The 19637-nt window shown below is 47.4% G+C and overlaps 1 protein-coding gene across 4 annotated transcripts in view; it reads right to left on the reverse strand.

Annotated features, from left to right (window-relative positions):
* Nucleotides 1-19637, reverse strand: part of Shank2 (SH3 and multiple ankyrin repeat domains 2) — a 503818-nt gene that overhangs the window by 405901 nt on the left and 78280 nt on the right. For all 4 annotated transcript variants that reach the window (XM_063227696.1, XM_063227697.1, XM_063227700.1 and 1 more), the window contains exon 3: nt 1098-1301. In XM_063227696.1, coding sequence (XP_063083766.1) covers nt 1098-1301 — 204 coding nt within the window. The remainder of the gene's footprint in view (nt 1-1097; nt 1302-19637) is intronic.

Consider the following 19637-nt stretch of genomic DNA (forward strand, 5'->3'; position numbering starts at 1 on the left):
GTAGGGGCAGAAGGCAGGATGGGGTTGTGCTGTCCGTGGAGGTACACATGGGCCACTTCACAAGCCCAATTGGGAGACACCGGAAGGGGAGGTGTGGCAGTTCATAAGCCCTGGTTACTCCTGGTTCAGCTGCTGGAGGGAAGTTGCTCTGATTATGGCTTGGTGGCTACTGTCCCCTCCTGCCAGGGTCCAAAAGCCTGGCTTAGAAAGAGTGACATAGAAAAAGTATTAAGTCTTTGTTCCCAGTTTCTGGCACATAGTTCCCAAAACCTGAGAACCTCGGGTATCTTCAGTGTACTAATGAGATGATGCCTGAGTCCATCAGCTTCGGGACAGGGTTGGTGGTCAGAAGCCTGTGATTATAGCATTGGACTTTCAGTTTCATCCTTGTCCTGGGTGGGGGGTGATGGAGCAGACTGCCAACAGCCAATAATTTAACCAATCACACCTACCAGGAAAATTTCTGGAAAATAAGGTTTGAAGAGGTCCTGAGTTGGCAAACACATCCCCATGCCAGGAGGATGGGAGCACTTCAGCTCCCTGCAGGGAGGAGCGCTGAGCTGGGGAACCTTCTAGACTCTGCCTGGGCACCTCTCCATTGACATCCTTCCCATAAACTAGTGAGGTCTGTGACACACACAGCATGTTAGCAAACTGGAAGAGGGGCTTACAGGACCCAAATTGAGGGCCAAGTCTGAGAGAAGTAGGGGTAATCTGTAGAGCCAGGAGTTGTGATGGTCACCTAGAGTGGGGACCCATGGGGTACCACGCAGTTGTGGTGAAACCCAAAGCCCTTGGGCTGGCATTAAGCAAGGCCACTCTACATCTTCAGGACTCACAGACCCTGGTGACACAAGCTTCACCAGGGGACCCTTGGTTCATTCATACCAAGCCTTCTTCCTAACAGATTTGTTAGAATCTACAGCAAGAAAACAAACATAGAGAAATCACACAGCAGGGCACAAGCTACAACAAAATAAGGTATAACCTCGTGACCTCAAACTAATGTTTTTATTTTGGGGGGTAATTCCCAACCCAAGGCAAACCAAGAGTCTGGTCAAAGAGCCGCCCTCCACCACCTTCCCAGCCGCTGGTACCTCCAGGGACGGGACGCCCGGCCCCGTGGGCTGGGGGTACTCGCGCAGCAGCCGCTCCTCATCCAGGAACTTGCCATCACGCCCATTGCTGGCTGGCTGGAACAGCCCGTAGTTCAGAACATCCTTCAAACCCTGATTCAGTGTGCACAGGATTCGCTGCTTCGCCACCCACACTGTGGCATCCGGGTTGAAGCGGATGCATTTCTGTAGGGAAACAGGAGGACACCAGAGTCACCCACTGAGCACAGGTCAGAGTCTAAGTGGTCCCCACTCCTTCCCACTGGGTATTCTAAGCAGACTTTGGGACCCCCAGGCTTTGACAGCTACAAAATGAAGTCAGCTGGTTGCTTGGACAAAGACATTCGGCAAATGTAAACGGAAAGTCAAGATTGAAGTGTTGGTGTTGGTCTCTGCTCCCAACTTTCATTCTGGACTCAATGCTGCCACCACCCACAACCTGCAGGTATTTTCTGCTTGTGAATAGCAGCCTACACCCCAAAGGAAGGACAGCCAGCTAGGAAAACACGAGGTTTGACCAAACCCAAGGCTGGAGCACTTCTCCACAGGGCACTGCTCGGTGGTTGCTTCCGGGACAGGATGAAGAGGCCTGGTGCCTTCCCAACAGGTAGCTATGGGGGCAGCTTCCCATGATGGATTAAGTGATATGCTGTCAATCAGGAGAGCAGCTCCTGCAGCCAGCCTATCTGGCTGCCCAGGGAATGTGACACCCTGCATGGGAATGAGCTACCTGCTCCTTCCCAGTGACACAGGCTGAACTGCATGTGACCTTCTTCCAAGCTCACCAGCTAAAGCAGGGCCATCTGCTTCCACCAGTAGGAAAGTCTTGTCACAAGTCATGTCCCATCCTCACTGGGTGAGAACTCTTTGGAAATCTCAGCATATTGAGGGTGTGATATCAGATATATCCAGGCGAGGTCACCCAAAACCCACTGGTTCAGGAATCATTTTGGGCCTCAGGTTCTAGTGACAAGGACACCTCGACTCTGGTTCCCTTGGATACTAACATCTACAGAAACCTGAGGCCCCTTCCAGCAGCTGACAAGTGCTGGAAAAGCATGGAGCTGAACCACTTCCCAGGGGACGTGTGTGTCACTATGGTAACACGAAGACTGGTGTCCACAGTCACTGGGTGTGCATGGCTGGAGGGTATCAAGTGTTCCCAAGAACTATCCCTGCACAGCAAAGAACCAACCTGCTTGGAAGAGCACCTTTTGCATCCCACAGAGAAACTTTTGGGAGAGCAAAAGTTCAGAGGTCAGAATGGCTTGGGTCTGCATCCCAACCATGCACAATGACCTTGCACTCCTGGGCAAACCTGCCAGCCCAGCAGTCCCTCTGCTTCCTCAGTGAAGATCATGGCTTTGACTTGCCCTGCAGGGCTGCTGCAAGGCTTGGTTGTTGAGGGCTGAACTATAACCTGGAAAAATGGTGTCTTCACAACTTTTCACCCCAAGAGTTACATCTACTGGGAAATGGGGCTTTTACAAATAGGATCTTTAAAATGAGATTGGTTAAAGCTGGGTGGACTTAAAGCAAAGACCACGTTTTCATGCAAGTGGAAAAGCAGATACAGCAGCAGTGCACAGGGAGGTGACTGAAGGGCAATGCAGGCAGAGTCAGGCAATGTTCCTGCTGTAAGCCAGGAAGCACAAAAGATGGCCAGCAACTTCCAGAAGCTGGAGAGAGTCCTGGGACATATCCTCCCTCCTAGCATCCAGAAAATAAATCTTGATCTTGAACTTCTAGCCCCATAAGTATAAGATGACATATGTCTCCTGGTTAAGCCACCCAGCACACGATTATGGCACCCAGGAACTAATCAAAAGGCAAAGCACCTGCTGCTGATCACAGCAACAGAAAGCTGCAGGAGCTTGTACCTGAGACAGGACCTCAGCTGGATGAGGGCTCAGTGCCTAGGGGATCCCTCTCCTTATGTGGTGGGCATTGGCACCTGTGCAAACTAGAAGCAAAGAAAGTTCAGAAGAGAACTTTTCAGGATCACTCTGGACAAACTGGGTATTACTTACATTTCTCATTGCTAAGACAAAATACCCAACATTCAAAGTTAAAAAGGGACAGGTTTATTTAGCTCATGGTTTGCAGAGGTTTCAGTCCATAATGAATTGGCTACAAGGCAGGGTGGCTTCACAGAGGAGAGTAGTTCATGGCTGGAAGAAGGTAGCAAAGCAACAAGGGGAAAGACAAACCTCTTTTTGCGCCTTATTTTGTATCCAGGCTACTGGGATTAGGGTGGTGCCAAACCAATCAGTGGACTGATTTAGGAATCACTCACCCTTAAGCCTAGCACCCTTTATCCTAGCATTATACCATGAATCAATCACACACTCTAGGTTCAGCTACCTGTGAAAAAGCCCCATGTATGATTACATTAGGCTTTGGGGGACATCTAAATGCAAGCCATAACACCCTATGTCACCTCTTACCCATCACTGACTCTGCCCACTGATTAGGCAAACCCAGTTGCAAGAACAGTCCTGACACAGCTTTAGGATGAAGGAATAAATGAATGAGTAAGTGCCTGGAGCCACAGAAACATAATGAGCAAACCAGTCCTAGACTGCTACTTATAGTGTCTGACAGTACGGCAAAGGCAAACATTAATGCTAAGACAGACTTTCCTGGCAACTAGAGGAGAGAGCAGGGGCTGCAGTTGATGGTGCATGCTCACCATACATCTGTCCAGGGACAGCCATGGTCCGGGGACCATGTGAGTTGGGGTGGGATTTCCAGAGGGAGACCCATGTAAGGAAAGGTGGGGAGGAAAATGTAGAATGGAGACAGGACAGGCAGGTTTCCTTGTCCTTCTGGTACCAACAAATGAAGGAACACTCCTGTGTCTCTCCCCATCCGCTGCAGTCCTGAGATGGCTGTTCCTTTACAACGTGTTAGAGATGTCCTACAAGGGAGAATGGTTGGCTGGGAGGCTTGGAGAGACAGCAGAGGCCGACAAGCTCAGGAACCCCGTTCCCTGCCAGTCAAGGGGTCACTTGAGGAAACCCCCTCTGTCCTCAAGCCTTTGCTGGCCTTCTCCATGTGGGTCCTTGATTGACCCCATTAGGAGTGAACAGAGGACATGAAGATGCCCAGCATGGGGTCTCATCCCACGGGGAGGCTCAGGTTCTAGTGGGAAATGACAGTAAACATGATGGAGATGACTGTGGTCATGGTGATGGTGACGGTGGTGGTGATGATGATGGTAGAGGGTGGTGATAATGATAAACACAACAACAGTGACGGTGACACCATGACAGAGCCATGGTTAACACTGAACCCTAGCAAATCAGAAATTGTACTGACTTACTCACCTTTGGCCAACCACAAAGCATATTATTTTTATTAAAATATTATTATTATTATTCCCATTTTCCAGATGAGGAAAGTGAGCCTCAGAACCCTAGAAAGTAGAGGAGGTCCAATTCAAATCCAAGTCTGATCTGCCCAGAGCCTTAGACATCACTAACCAATGTGTTATATTCCTCTCTAGGCACATGCGGTCAACTTCAGGGTGGGCAAAATATTGTGACAGCCACTGAGAAAATGGAGGAGGATATTTATGTTCAGGTTGGAGAAATACTGTCCTTGTTCAGACTTCCCCTTAGTAACTTGCCCTAAGGTTGAGCATTTGCGCACTCCCAGAGGACCTAGCTTGATCCCCATAACAACAGACAAAATTTGGGAGATTAATTTTTTTCAAAAGAAGTATAATCTAGTCTCCAAAGTGGCATTTAAAAACAAGAATGAAGTAGCAAAGGATGAGGCACACTAGTGGTGGGTCAGGACGCTTGGCACAGTCACACAGACGTCTGACCTGTTGGCGTCTCTCTCACAGACACAGAAGACAGTCCCACAACATGGTGTCCCTCAGCGAAACACTGGACCCTGAGGCATCAGGACAGAAGAAAACTCTCGGAAGTACAAGTAACAGAGCAAAGACTTTCACCCCAGCAAAACTTCACAAGACCAAAATAAATCTTGGAATAAGTGCCGAGTTCTATTATCTAAGTGTGTCTCTAATCAGGTAGCTCCAGACAAAGGCTCACGCTGTCCTTAAACCTCCAGGGTTAGAACAGACCATTATGGGGGAACTAGATGCCAGCCACCACATGAGTAGTGAGAGAATTAACCATCTGCTGTGACACCAAGTGCAACATGTGATCTTATCCCAAGGCAGGACCCTTCCCACACTCTATCTGGCTTCTTGCTGTCCCCGTCATCCTCAGGCCTTGCCCCCAGTAACCACAACTGGCTACCAAGACCAAAGGATGCTTCCAGCCCACCCGGTGCTCTGCCTCTTCTTCAGTCTAGTTTAACTTATGGCCTCAAGAACGGATCATGGGTCCCCACCTCTACCAACAGACCACTGCACTTTCTAACTGGAGTCACAAGTATCTCCCACCAAGACACATCCTCTTCCCCTCTCCCTCTCTAATGACCATGACATTCAGCTGGCTTGAGTTTCCCCCTATTCCAGGCTGAGGCACCCAGGGATAAGGGTGACTTGACACATCCCTTTTTTTCTAACACCATTCCTAAAGCTGGTAAACACTGCTAGAATTGAACTGCACTAGATAAAACATGTCCAAAACAGAATACTCCTGGATCCAGGGTTAAAGAAAGGTCTGGATTTTTAACACTGGGGATGAAGGGAGCTACCATTCACAGAAGACCAAGTGTAACGTGAACATGTTATCTTGTTCAGTTATAGCAGAGCTCCCAAGAATGGAGACATCACCATCAGTGTCCACAGCTGTAAAGAAATCAAACTAGGGTTGGCCATGTTGCTAAATGGAGAGAAACGCCAGCCCCTGCATCAGTAAAGAACATGGGCAAACTCAAACTGAAAATGGAGAGCGCAAGAGAAACTCGTTCTCTTATTTGGTCAACATGCATTTGTAAGTCTGCTGCAAGATGTGAGCTAGAAATTGGAAATACCCAGACAGTGGGGAAGACTAGGGGCAGAAGAGGTAACTGTTTGCCTGGCTCTGCCACATGGGCTGAGTGCAGGACTCTGCCAGATCACCATGACAAAGCACTATCCTGAGGCCACAGGTCAAAGTGTGGCTTGGCTTTGCAAGGTTAAGGAGTTATAAACACTCATCTTTGAGAAATCCTGCCCCAAAACACCTGGCGTGTGAATCCCACAGACCTCTTAGTTTACATTGTTTGCTCAGGCTGTCATAACAAAGCATCACAGGCAGGTGGCCTAAGTCCGAGTTTGCAGATGTTGTGGTTTAGATCTCGAGTGCCCTCCCAAAGTGCCACGTCTGCTGGGATTTCAGCAACAGATTAGATTATGGGAATTCTTTATAGTTTACTTGCTATCAGAAGACAAGACCTGGTTGGAGGTGGTCCCTGCAAGGTGTGACCTGGAAGGTCATATCTCCCTCCCTAGCTCCTTCCTTTTCTATATGCTTTCTGGCCACCATGATGTGAGCAGCTGGCTTCCATCAGACCCTTGTACCACACCCTTCCTGTCTAGAAATCAGCCAAGTATAGACTGAGTTCTTTAAAAACCATGAGCCAAAATCAACTCCTTTAAGTTGTGGGTGCAGGTATTTTGTCCCAGTGACAAGAAAATTACTAAAACAGTAGATTTTGTCTCCTACCTGTGTCCTCAGATTGTCCTCCCTATCTGCATCTCGATTTCTTCAGAACCCCAACCAGACTGGATCACAGTTGACTTAATGATCTCATTTTACTTGAATTGCCTCTTGGAAAATCCTGTCTCTGAAAGCAGTCACACACTGAGGTTCTTGAATTAAGAGTTCGGCGTAAGAATTTAAGGGAGTGATACAGTTACCCCACAACACCATCTGAGCATGGGCAAGTCTCACCAGCCCACCGACGTCACAGAGCCATGATGCAACACATCGCTCTCAAGACCGGTTCACACAAATGACAGTGGATCACAAAACTTTCTCTTTTGGGGCCATCTAGTCACCATCTAACACCAAACAGTGCCTGGCCTACCAGGATAATGGCTGTTTCTTGAACAAGGTGATTTTGGTTTGGAGCAAGATGGTAGGAAATTTCATGCCAGAGACTGAACTACTTTCCAAGTCTGTTTGGGGCCTGTGCCATGGTGATGAGGACAGTGGTTATTTTGTGAGACAGCAGTGACAGTGACAGTGTCTAGAGCTGAAAGAACATCAGAGAATACACTGCATAAAACACATTTTATCACAACGGGTGATCTGTGGAGGATGATCGATGACACAAGGGTAGAATTATCTGCTGCTTTTGTAACTTCCTATTCCTGTGGGAGATCTAAACCCACCCACTCTTGACTTCTGCCCAAGCAACCCAGCAGAAGCTATAAGGACCTAGGGGAGATGGGCCACAGGCTTTGGGATAGCAGCCCCGAGGGAATTCCTGAAAGGACATTATTTGGGATCCCGAGTTTGAGACGGGAGAGTCCAGTGCCCATGAAGCCCCCAGCTCTGCACAGGCTTGTAAGCAGTGCTCGCCAAGAACTGGGACTTTCTGAAACAAAGACATGTTCCTGAGAAGGCCACTCACCACAAAGAAGTGCGTTTCACACTTCAAAACTGTGTGGTGTACAACATCTCCAATTTCTTCCTGATACATTTTTGAGGACCCACAATGAACACAAGCATGGCAGAAACCAGAGCAAGACACATTTAGGAGGATCCTGATCTTTCACAGCTGTGCATTTGGACTCTGGGTATCTGCACACCTCTGAAAACCAGCCAGCACAAAGGTCAACTCAAGCTATAATTGTGTTGTTTCCAAAGGCAACTGTGCAAATGACGTGATACTTTCGGCTGTGGACAAAGCCCCATCAGACTGATGCTTGTGGGAGCAAACACCAAATTCTGGCCTGGGCAACAGCTAAAGCTTAAAACTAAGGCTTTAAGTAGAAGAGCAAACAGTGAGTGACCTTGACCCAGAAGACAGCCTGACTAGAGGAGACTGAAGCCCAAGCGCCAACTCATGCTTCTGTGTGTCTAGACATTAATAAGGATAACATGGCTATGAGTGCACGTCTCCAATTAGAAGAACATTTCAAACAATAAAAGCTTAATACTGGCCATTTGATGCCAGGGAGATAGGACAGGCAGGCCGTTTCTCCTGACTATTGTGAAGGGGTCATACAGCTGTCTCTGCCATCATCAGGTGAGACCTGAGGGCCGTTCGTGCCCTCCTTGGAGATGAGTTAATTTCCTCTTTAGACAGCTACAATCTCAGGTGGGGCCTTTGCAAAGCAGAAGGTTAGATCTGGCCAGAGAAGTCAGTTTGGAAGCAAGCAAGTGAGTAAAATAACAAGGGAGTGAGGTAAACGTAATTAATTGGTCCTGAACAAATACAAAGCACTTACTGCACACTCATGGCCAGCTCAGTAACAGTGTTGAATGCATCACATCACCATCTATTCCGGAAGTGGGGATTAACACCACCCCTTCCAAAGGAGGAGCACTCCAAACTTTCCAGGTTCTCAGAGCCACACAACTGCAGGAAACAATGCCAGAGCTAAGGGGACCCTAGATGCCAAGCCAATAAATAGCCTTCACCTTGTCCCTACCAACAAACAGCCGGAGCCACCAGTCAGGAAGAAGGACCCAGCAGGAAGTATGGCAAAGCAGCTCCTGGGGAGGATCAGGCAAGTTGCTACACTCAGAAGGAAGGAAAGAGCTGTATGCACCCAGAAGGGAGGTGCAGCGGGGAAAGGCCAATGCTGGAAGTGGAATTAGAGACAGGCTGGAGGATCATGAAAGCCCAATCATAGAGCAAAGGTGCTGAGAAAAACCTTGCCCTTGGATTGAACATGGAAAATTAAAAATTGATGTTTCAGGGCTGGTATGACCACCTTACCTTCTGGGTGATTCTCACCACCTTGCATATCAGCAGAGGAGGGATGACCTGCTCTCCACCAGCACAACCTCTGAACCACAATATTCTCCTTCCAGTGCTTTTATATAAAATGGAGATGGAGAGATGGGTTTTGTCACACCAGGCCAAAGCAGTTTTCCCAGACAGTATTTTCTCAAAGAGACTTAAGTGGGAATTAATTGTGAGCTTCCTTAGAAGAGTACACAAGCACGGACAGCAATGTGTAAGCTCTGGAGACCCTGTTAGCTGGGCCCTCTTTCATTTACAAAACTTTAACCTAACATCTAGCAGAGCAAGATATGGCACAGAATCTGTACAACACACAAACTCAATGGATACTAGTTAAATTAATTTTTTGCTTTTTTCAAAATGACACATATGTAAACAGAGTCCCTCTCCCTTTTGCAAGCATATCATATATGAGGAGTAATAACAGCAGCATCAAGACTTGACTTGCAGTGGTACCTTCCAGGACAGGGCCCAGGCCTTCCCCTCTGTTTTAAATAATTTATAACTCACCAGTTTTCTAACTCATGCCATACAGTGTGACCCACTCCACTGAAGCAGGCTTATCACTGAGGAATTACAGAGAAGATGGAAGCAGAAGAGTGGCAGTGAGTAGGGGACTCTCTTTGGCTTTAGCAACCAATTAATGAAACCACAAATACAGATTTCATGCTTCCCTTCCTTCCCAAAGATGATCTAAGTGCACATGACAAAGGTCAGAGATGGGTCACTCAAAGTAAAAGCCAAAGATCCTAAGCACATATTTCTGTAAGGCAAAATAGAGAATACACAGAGGGGTGGATGTTTAGATGGCTATTTGAATGGATGAGTAGATAAGTGGATGGATGAGAAGATGGAGAGATAGAGAGATGGTCAGTTTGATGGATGGGTGATATATGGACAATGGATTGGTAGATGGAGAGATGGATAGATGGATGAGTGAATGGATGAGTGGGTGGATAGGAAGGTGGATGGATGGGTGGATGGATGAGTGTAAGGTAAATGAAAGTGAGATGGATTAGTGGTAGATGAATGGCAGGTGGGTGAAAGATCAGTAGATAATATCAATAAAGCCAAATATCAAAAGTATGATGCCAAGTAAAAAAGGCCAAATTATAAATGGCATATCCAATATGGTATCTTTTAAATTCAATGATACTGTGTCATACAGTAACTGATACATATAAAAAGAGAGATTAAGTACCTCAAGACATAATATTGAGTGAAATAAATCTGACATGTAAGTTTAAATATCACATAGTTCCAAGTTAAATATCATATGATTAACCCAGAAATAAAGAAAGAGCAAAATAAAAGACAGATAATAGGAAATAGGGAGACCTTTGTCAAATAGGAACAAGAGATTAAGGTGGAGGAGGAAGACCAAAACAAGAAAGTTGAAAAAAAAATGAAAATGGAGCTTTTGCAAATGGGAAGACAAGAATTAGCAGAAACAGGAAGCTGTGGGAGGGAAAACAGACAAAAAGAAAAAAGAATGAAGATGTTATATACATGTAAAAAACCTCCCATGATAAATATAATCATGTACCACAAATGTGTACTAATAAAAAAGATGAGAGGAATTCTCAATGAATTTCTGACAATGCTTATATCTGAGCAGAGGGGACCGTAAATGTGAAAGAAGACAGCTTTGACTTTATCAGTAATGTTTGACTCCTATCATTGAAAGGGGAGCTGAGGCAAAAGCTCACAAATGTTAATTTTGTGTAATAGACACACCGATGCTTATGATACTGTGTTTTGACATTTTGCTGTATTTTTAATTGAAATTAAAAATAAAACCAGAACTGCTTTTGAGGGTCTGAGGCATTACTCAGCCTCCTGGCTGAGTCCTGGGCCCCAGTGTACCCACTCCCAAGTGTCCAAATGAACGCTGTCACCAACACAAGCATCTTTTTTGATGGCTTTGTTTTTCAAGGCAGAAAACTGGCCCAATCGAGCTCACATTTGAGTAATTTCTAATTAAGTCTTGGCTCAAAATGAATTTCCTTTTGGCCAGTAGACGAGCAGATGCATAGGAGCCTCCATTCTGGCACAGGAACATTTGAATGCAGAAGCACAGCTTGCAGGAAAACATACTTTTTGAGCCTGGGGTCAACATCTCTGCATGGGCCCAGCTAGAGATGCCACGGGAGACTCTTTCCTGACAATATTTAAGAAGTCAGGGCTGAGCACTGCTCTCAGGCACAGACGTGAATGGACAGGCTTGTCTCCAACATGAGATGCAGAGCTCTCAAGAGCTTGCTCTGGCCTTCAGTCTGCCCATCCCGTGACTCCACTTATTCTGAACACCCAGAGCAGGAAAAGCCATGATCAAGAAGGCTCTGGGTTACCATCAGTTGGGGGAAGAGACAGAGACTGATTATTGTAGAGTGTATTTCCCTCTGGGGGTGCTGAGAACTTCTAAATTAGTAAGGGTGATGGGTCCATTACTTGGGAATTTACTAAAATGCATTGAATTAGGCATCTTCTGTGGAAGAATTATACGGTACATGCATTAGACTGGCATTTTGAAAAGAAAGAAAACCTATTGTGGTCCTGTGCTGAGACACTGCAGCGATGCAGACATCCTATTTAAAACCTGTTGACTCAAGTCCCCATTAAGTATCCTGTACCCCAGAACATTCTCCAGCATGAGCCTCCCCCTGGGACCTGACTGACTGCCATCAGGAACCTGTCCTGCTGGAGCCCCCTACTTGCCCCTCCTCCTTTCTCTCCTTTCTTCAGAGAAACCAAGCCCACTTTTTCCAAACCCAACAAGGTCATGTACGAAACTGCTCAGAACCAGCATCACAATAGTGGCTGTGGCTTTCATACCTACACACCGACCTTCTTGCCCAGCCATAGGAATCACACTCCAAGCAGCAGCGCCCAGCCTCCTTTGTGGGCTCAAAATACCAAGTTCACATCCACCTAGGCCTGGAAGTTTCCAGGTAAACAGCACTGAACAAACCTGCCACTATCCAGGGCTCAACCAGATACCTCTCCTCACCCAACAAGGGAAGGCGTCAGTGGCTCCATTCTCTCACCAGGAATCTAGTGGTCATTCCACTGTCCCAGCTTCTGGGGCACTGCAGAACACACAGGGAACTCTTCAAGGAAGAAACCCTGATTAAACAGCCCCTTGAGCACACCATTGCGAATCACAGTTGAAGAGGAGATAGTGGGATGGAAAAGGTATCATCAAAGTCTGGCAAAGGAGCTGCCCAAGTTGGTGGAAGATTCCATCTTCATCCTAAGATGCTTAGAAGCTGTGGGAAGGCTGTGCACAATGCAGTAGCCACCGCCGTTATGCGGGAACTCAATCACTGTGGGCACATGTGGAAAACTTTTCTGCAGAAGATCTGGCTGGACGTTGTTACAGTGGAGAAAAAAAGATGCTGGGGATAGGGTTGAGTTCGGTGGTGATTAAGACAGAGACAGTTATACAGATTGAATGGGAATTTAAGAGGTAAAATAGCAAGACTGGGCTATGGGTTAGTTAGGGCATTTAGGGAGATGGAAGTTTGGGTAACCCTACATTGTGGCTCTGAGAACTAACTCAAAGAAAGTCCTCATAGCCCAAAGGAGAAACAACCCAATCCACTACCACCAGGGAAAAGTTCAGGGAAATGAATCTTCCCAGAGTGAGCTACTGCTTGAAATCAAAAAGAAAATAAATTGTAATAGACATCACAATGAGAAAGAGCTGAGTGAAGGGAGCTGGCCACAGAAGGTCACATGTTGCATGGCTCCATTTCTGTGACGTGTCTAGAAAAGGCAAATCCATAGAGATAGAAAGTAGATTGATGATCACAAGGCTGCAGGTGGGAAGGAAGAGTCCCTGTAAATGGGCATGACCAGTCTTTGGGAAATGGTGAAAATATTACAAACCTAGATGATGGTGATGGCTACAAAGTCACTAGAAATCATTATATGCTTATACGCTAATTATATGCTTAAAATAAATGACTGCTGTGGGTTGTAAATTGTAATTCAGTAAACCTCTTCAGGTTGTTTTGTTTTGTTTTTGAGGTACCAGGAATGAACCTAAGGCCTTCATACCCTGCCGGCTCTTAAAAAAAGGACAAGATTTTGCTAGGTTGCTCAGGTCGGTCTCAAACTTGCAATCCTCCTGCTTCGGATACTCAAAGTGCCCGGATGATAGGTATGTATACCATATCTGGCTTGCTTTTCCTTTTTAATATGAACCCCATGGCTGAGAGAACAAATCAGAGCACGGCCAAGCATGGAGGTGCAGGTTGAGCCATGCCAGTCAAGGGCCTTTGGGTTTTCCACAGAGAAATGTATTTGAGGAAATGAGACATGACCCTCTGAGAGGTCATCCTGGAGAGGTTAGCATGGGTGACATTTGGGGAGAAATGGAGATGAAGCCCTGGGCTAGGAGCAATGTGGGCCCAGGAGGAGGCCACCTAGAGCTGGGCAGGGAAAGAGGCAGAAAGCAGAAAGATGAAGAGGGTAGAGGAAGGCAGGGCTTCTAGAACAAGGTGTCCTGAAGGGATGAGCATGTATGCTTTGAGTGCCAGCTGCAGGAGTAGCATGGAAACACTGAGCTCCACCTTGGCCAGGGACCTACTGCCAGTCCCTGCCCAGTACTATGGAGATACTGCAAAGGACACACCAGATGGTAACCCAACTGAGGCCAGGCACTCTGGGAAAACATACCCCGGAGGATGTAGGACAACTTTCCTGAGCAGAATGGAGAGGTTGCTGCTCAGGGCAGTCTCCATGGCCACCAGGCTGCCTGCTAGGACCCTCAGTTTTCCCTGCCCAAGTGCCCAACAGTGCCGAATCAGTGTTACATGGCACAGGGTTCTAATGCGGCTTCCCAAGGTGCCCATCTGTACAGAGTCTTCCTGCCTGTCCATCACAGTAGCCACCTCCTGGCCCTGCAGCAGCCCCTGTATGGGGACACAACTCAACCACCACCTGACAGATAGCACCCTCCTCATACTCCATGGCACAGGAAACCTCAAACGAAAAAGGCAAACAAGATGAGAAGGCACTTGCAATCTAATGAATAAGAAGGGGTTGAGAAGCAGAGAGGGGAGACATTGCCAGTTTGCTCCAGTGTAATTCTCCATGTCAAGCAGGAAGGCCAAGGTTGCTTTGGAGCCAGGTGTATACAGTCGTTCATGTGGACACAGGTGGTAGATTGGGGGGCATCTTATAACTGATTCGGGCCAGAGGGAGGCAGAGGCAGCAGGAGGGAGACGCAGAGCCCCTCCGGCCTGGCAAATCTGAGGTTGCTCCTTTGGGGGAGGAATTTGAGACATAGAGTGGAGTGGGGTGGGGTGGATGAATGGCAATAAATTGTCTTTGAGCCAGTCAGGCTAGCAGCTGAAAGGCTTTTTGCTAAATGAATTATGTGACGTGCAGATGCATTTATTTAATAAATGGAAGCACTGATTAGAGCAAAAGGGAAACCCTCATTCTCCCACAGCACCTGCCAGCGGGTGGGCAGGCCCTGGCACCTTTGCTGAGCTGCTTGAGGCTTGTGAGGACACGGCTGCTGGTGCCACACTTGGGGAGAGCAGAAAGGCTGGTGCTGGAGGCTGTCAAGGAGCTCCCACCTCAGAAGCACACTGCGGCCCCATGGTGCTTCCTTCTCCAATCTCCCTGCAACATGCCAGTCAAAGTGGATTAAACCTGAGCTACCTTGCTTTATTGCTACTTCCATGTTCACTGTCCTCCAAAAATATTAATAACAGAAAAACCTGCTTCGGTTGATATTGATTTTGGCACATGCTACCTTTTTTTAAAGGCCAAGCTGAATGGCCAGTGGCAGCATTCCATCACGGCGCACTCAGAATGACACAGGGAGACTCTGCAAACCCAGAGCCCATGCCAGCCCCCCTGCACCCTCTAAACCCACCACTGGGCTCTATTGGGTTTCTGCATGTACCTGGAGCTTTGTCAGCACTACCTGAGGCTTCTGTTCAAAGGTTTAAAGCTTCAGTCCCACCAGAGGTGTGAGCCTGGAAACAGCACTCACTCAGCAAAGGGGCAGAGAGTCCAGCAGGCACCAGGGAAGGGGTGTACACCTGGCAGTGGCAGGGTGGTCTCGGTAGCTTCTTCCAGCACTGTCACCAGTGGAATGGAACTGGGACCCCAAGGACAAACTCTGGCAGCTCCATTTGGCTCCTCCAGGCAGGATTCCAGAACTGTCTTAGGTCCCCAGCTAAACACAGAGAATGCAACCCACCAGGGACAGCATGGAGAACAATGTCCACTTTGTTGCAGAGAGCTCACACCTGTAGGATTTCTGGTCTGGTCAGCATCTACAGGCTTTGTTTGTCTTGAACAAAGTGAAACAAAAATGGTCTTCAGAAGGTTCCAGAATGATTATGCTCCTGAACGCAGAGACTGACCTTGGAGTGCCCTGTTTCATCAAGCATCACTGTACCTTGAGCCTGAGAGCAGGGCACCTGTGGCCACTCCAGATGCTGCTGAGGGAATGATCCCCCCCATCTCACCCCATCCTTGTGTCCTGATAAAGGTGATCCTGCTGGGAAGGAGCCAAAGTGGGTGGGGACACAAAACTCACACTTCCTGAACAGTAGCACAGTGGCTGCCCCAAGCTATAGATGCTACCCCTTTGCATGAACAAATCTGTGACCCTTGCCAGTCTCTAGTCGCCTCATCCAGTATCTTGACAGTAAATGACAAAGGACCTTTATCTCCTCCAATAAGTGACAAGTGCCTCCCAAGAGAGACAGCATAATGGCTGGCAAATGGTCACAATGACAGACACATTCATGGTGCTCAGCATATGCCTACTACAGAGGTGTGTCCATCCCCCAAAGCTCGTGGTGCAGAAGTGTATCAGATTTCAGACTTCTGATTATTTGCATGTATGTAATGAGGTATCTTCGGGATGAGTCCCCAATGTGAATACCGAATTTTTTTTCTATATGTCTTTACACATATAGCCCTAAAGTAATTTCACACAACACTTTTCATAATTTTTGCATGAAATGAAGTGTGTGAATTTTCCACTTGCTGTCACATTTATGCTCAAAAGTTTAAGGTTTTGCAGCATTTTGGATTTCAGATTTTCAGAGTAATGATGCCCAACCTTCCTGGGCTGGATCACTTCACAGGATAGCATCTGTCCCTAACTGACAGATGGAACCTCGAGGCCCTGAGGCTCTCAGCACACATCTCAGCTGAATTCCATCCCCTGCTGCTTCTCAGGCTGCCTGCTGCCACCTTCCCATGGTGAGTGCCATCTACAGGTGCAAATCAGACCTGGGTACCAAAAAGGTACAGGGCACAGTGAGTGCTAGCATCCTGGGTTCCCATCCAGCAGGTTTCCAGGCACATGGCTAAGTATCCCCAAGCCACCTGCTCTGTCTCTCATTGGCTCTTGTGTCTGATCTTCCATTTCCTCGTCTGCAAACTAGGTTTAATCATAAACCTCTCCACGGATGACAGGTGCATAGGTAGGCAATGTTTTCTCTTCATCCGGCTATGGTTACAGGCTGCATTCCATCTGAGCACTGAAGAAGCTGGTCCTTGTTGTAGCTCTGCAGCACTTCAACAGAGATGCTCAAAAACACACAAACACTGCAAACCTCAAGGCTGCAACAAGATCTACCCAACACACATTAGGACCTAACATAGTATATGCAGCATGGCAACCCTTGAGAAAGTTATAAAAGTGTTGCCAAGTACAGTGTTGGGTTTCCCTGCATAGAGTAGACTCTTGTGCTACAATTGGCATAGTACAGGGTCCGTGCAGTGTCGCAGTTGGAGTAGCCATCACTGCTCCCCAGACAGCAAGCAGAGGAGCACCTGCTCTGGTTTGTACCCAACTCTAGCAGCCACATCCTTCCCTATCACCTCTGGCCTCTCAATTTGGACCTTCAGGTCTCAGGTCTGAAATCCAAGAGAAGACTTCCTAGTCCCTGTCCTACTCCCTTATCAATAAGCAATACCAGGAACCAGAGATCAAGGGACAGCTGGTCCTGAAATAAGAGGATTGGGGTGATGGGATCACAGGTGATGGGGTGCAGAAGTCTTCACACCCGAGAGGCAGTCACTGAGAAATGCAGCATTCAGGGGCTATGAAGTTTGTGTCTTGAGATTCAAAACACAAGAAGGCCTACAAAAGGGATCAAGAGAGGATACAAGAACCTCTCAATGCCAGAAATGTCCCTTTCAAACAGCCGCATGGAATCAAAAGCCTGGTAGGGAATGTGCTCCCCTCATCCTCCTGGGGCCCCTATCACTTCTTGCTTGGCTGGGCAGGGACTGGGAAGATGTGAGGGGGTGAGTGGGCCAGCTGTCTGAAGAGACCCTCCTGCCAGGGATGCTCACTGAGTAGAAATGCTCCAAGGGCTGGGGAATCATTGCTTCAGGATGATGGAAGAGGTGAGGGTGAGACACGGTATTCACTTGGGGGTCCCGATAGGGCAGTTAAGATAATCTCAGAAAGCAGGAGGCCTCACCTTCCAGAATGACTCACCCAACCCACACACCTATGACCTTTAATCCTGATATGTCAACTCAAGTGGATTAAGTAGTCCCCAGGGGCTTAGGAAAGCACATTTATGGGTATGTCTGGGTACCTCGTGAAGGTGTGACCTTGACTACTACATCTGGTCCCTGGCTCCTTCCCTCCGACACTGTTCCCTTGTGCTGCTTCCTGGCCATCAAGAACTAAGCACTTTGGCTTCACCATGTCCTTCAACTGTGATGTCCCTTCCAAAGAACCAGCTGACCATGAATGGAATCCATTTATACCATGCACCAAATTAAACTTGTTCTCCTTTAAGTTGTGGGCATCAGGTACTGTGTCGCAGTGACCCCAAAGCTGACTGATGCATGGCTCCTTCAGCTTTCATCTGAAAAGCTAGGCAGCCAGCCAGACAGACATATCTACCTTCACGAGGGAGGCCAGGAAGACTCACTTGTGTGTTCTCAGAAAAGGATCACACTGCTGCCACTCAACTGAACAAGATGGAGAGAGGTGACAAGGGTAATAATGAAAGCACATCACAAGAAAAACAATACGTGAGGAAGAAAGAGCATGTGGAGAATCAGACAAGCCTCTGATCTGGGTGAAAATGCACTTCAATTAATGGAACAAAAGTCTCCGAGAAAGCTTTCTGTTAGGGAATACAATAATAGGACATAAAACAAACAACCTGAAAGAATAGTTCTCAGAAAGAGAGAACACAAGGCTATGAGAATAAGTGGAAAGTTGGAATAACATGATTACAAAAGATTAGAAGTTGCAAGGACCTGAGCTGATCCCACTGAGCACGCTGTTTGAGAAGACTCTGGGATATTATACAAGCACATAAGAAAGTGTCCAGCAAAGGAGGCAGTGAGAGACACAGACACAGGGAAGGAAAATTCAGCATAAGGTTAATTACTACTCTTGATACAGAGAAGAGCCTGACCCCAAACACAGAAATTATTGGATAAAAGGAGACATCTTTAAAGAAAGGGAAAAACAGAATCTGCATGTCACAAGGCTCTCCAGGAAAAACCAAGAATGGCTAACACTGAACACTTCTTTGTCTGGCAATGGAAACCAATTCTTTAGGCATCCAGGCCAGAGAGGAAAGAAGGGAGGGAGACACAAAGGAAAGGAGGAACACAGAGACAGAGACAGAGACAGAGACAGAGACAGAGACAGAGGCACAGATAGAGAGATCCATAAGCTGGAAAAGGTAAATCAGACATCTCTAAGGCAAAACTCAGGGGCTTAGGGTATAGCTCAGTGGCACAGTGCCTGCCTGGTAAATGCAAGAGACGGAAAGGAAGCATACAAAGCTCAGGGAGGTGATCAAGGTTAGATAAGGTCATTCAGGGCAAGCAGACACCACCTCCACAAATGCAGGGGAGGCTTGATATGACACAGAGCAGAACAGCAGCTGAGCCACAGACAAGTAACACTTTCAAGACAGTCTGCCTTTGTTATTTGAGCATTCTGTATGCCTACTCAAGGAAATTCACCAGTAACCTCACAATCAATGCTTTCTGTGCTTTGGTGATCACTTTGTTGCGAAAAGTAGGAACAAATGTGCAGAGGTCCCCACATGAGGTAAGAAGTGACTTCTGCCTTGCTTCTAGGGGGCCTTTTAAATACAATCTGCCTTGGAGAAAAGGATACTTTGGCTACCCACTGCCCAATCCATCACCACACACTCCTATCACCCTCTGGCTCGCAGCACCCCAAAATACTCTCTTCACCACCTCTGCCACCCCAGGGACCTATCCTGTCACCCTCTGTGGCTTCTCATCCCAATGTCTAAGACAGCTGCTGGCTCATCTGAGATTTTCACAATTGCTGAGTGAACATTAATAACTGGATTCACGCAATCTCATGTCAGTACCCTCGAGCGAGGTCCAGTATCACAGACCAGCAAGGCCAACAAGCATGTGCCGGGCACCTCCTGTGAACTGAGCCCTCTCCCAGGAGATGCAAGAGGTCATCTGTGGGAGCACTAATCTCTGCTTCAAGAAGTTCTGATTTCATCTGCCTGCCTTGCAAAGGGAGGGAGAAAGGACAGAAGTAAGAGCAACAGAGGAACACCCAGCAGGTAGCATGCTCCTTGGGAAACCTGTCTTGCTGCCACATCCATGCCATCTACTATGCCAACACAC

Source organism: Cavia porcellus, unplaced genomic scaffold (assembly GCF_034190915.1).
Source record: "Cavia porcellus strain 051 isolate PalLab524CR breed Dunkin Hartley unplaced genomic scaffold, mCavPor4.1 scaffold_17, whole genome shotgun sequence".
In the NCBI taxonomy this organism is placed as follows: domain Eukaryota; kingdom Metazoa; phylum Chordata; class Mammalia; order Rodentia; family Caviidae; genus Cavia; species Cavia porcellus.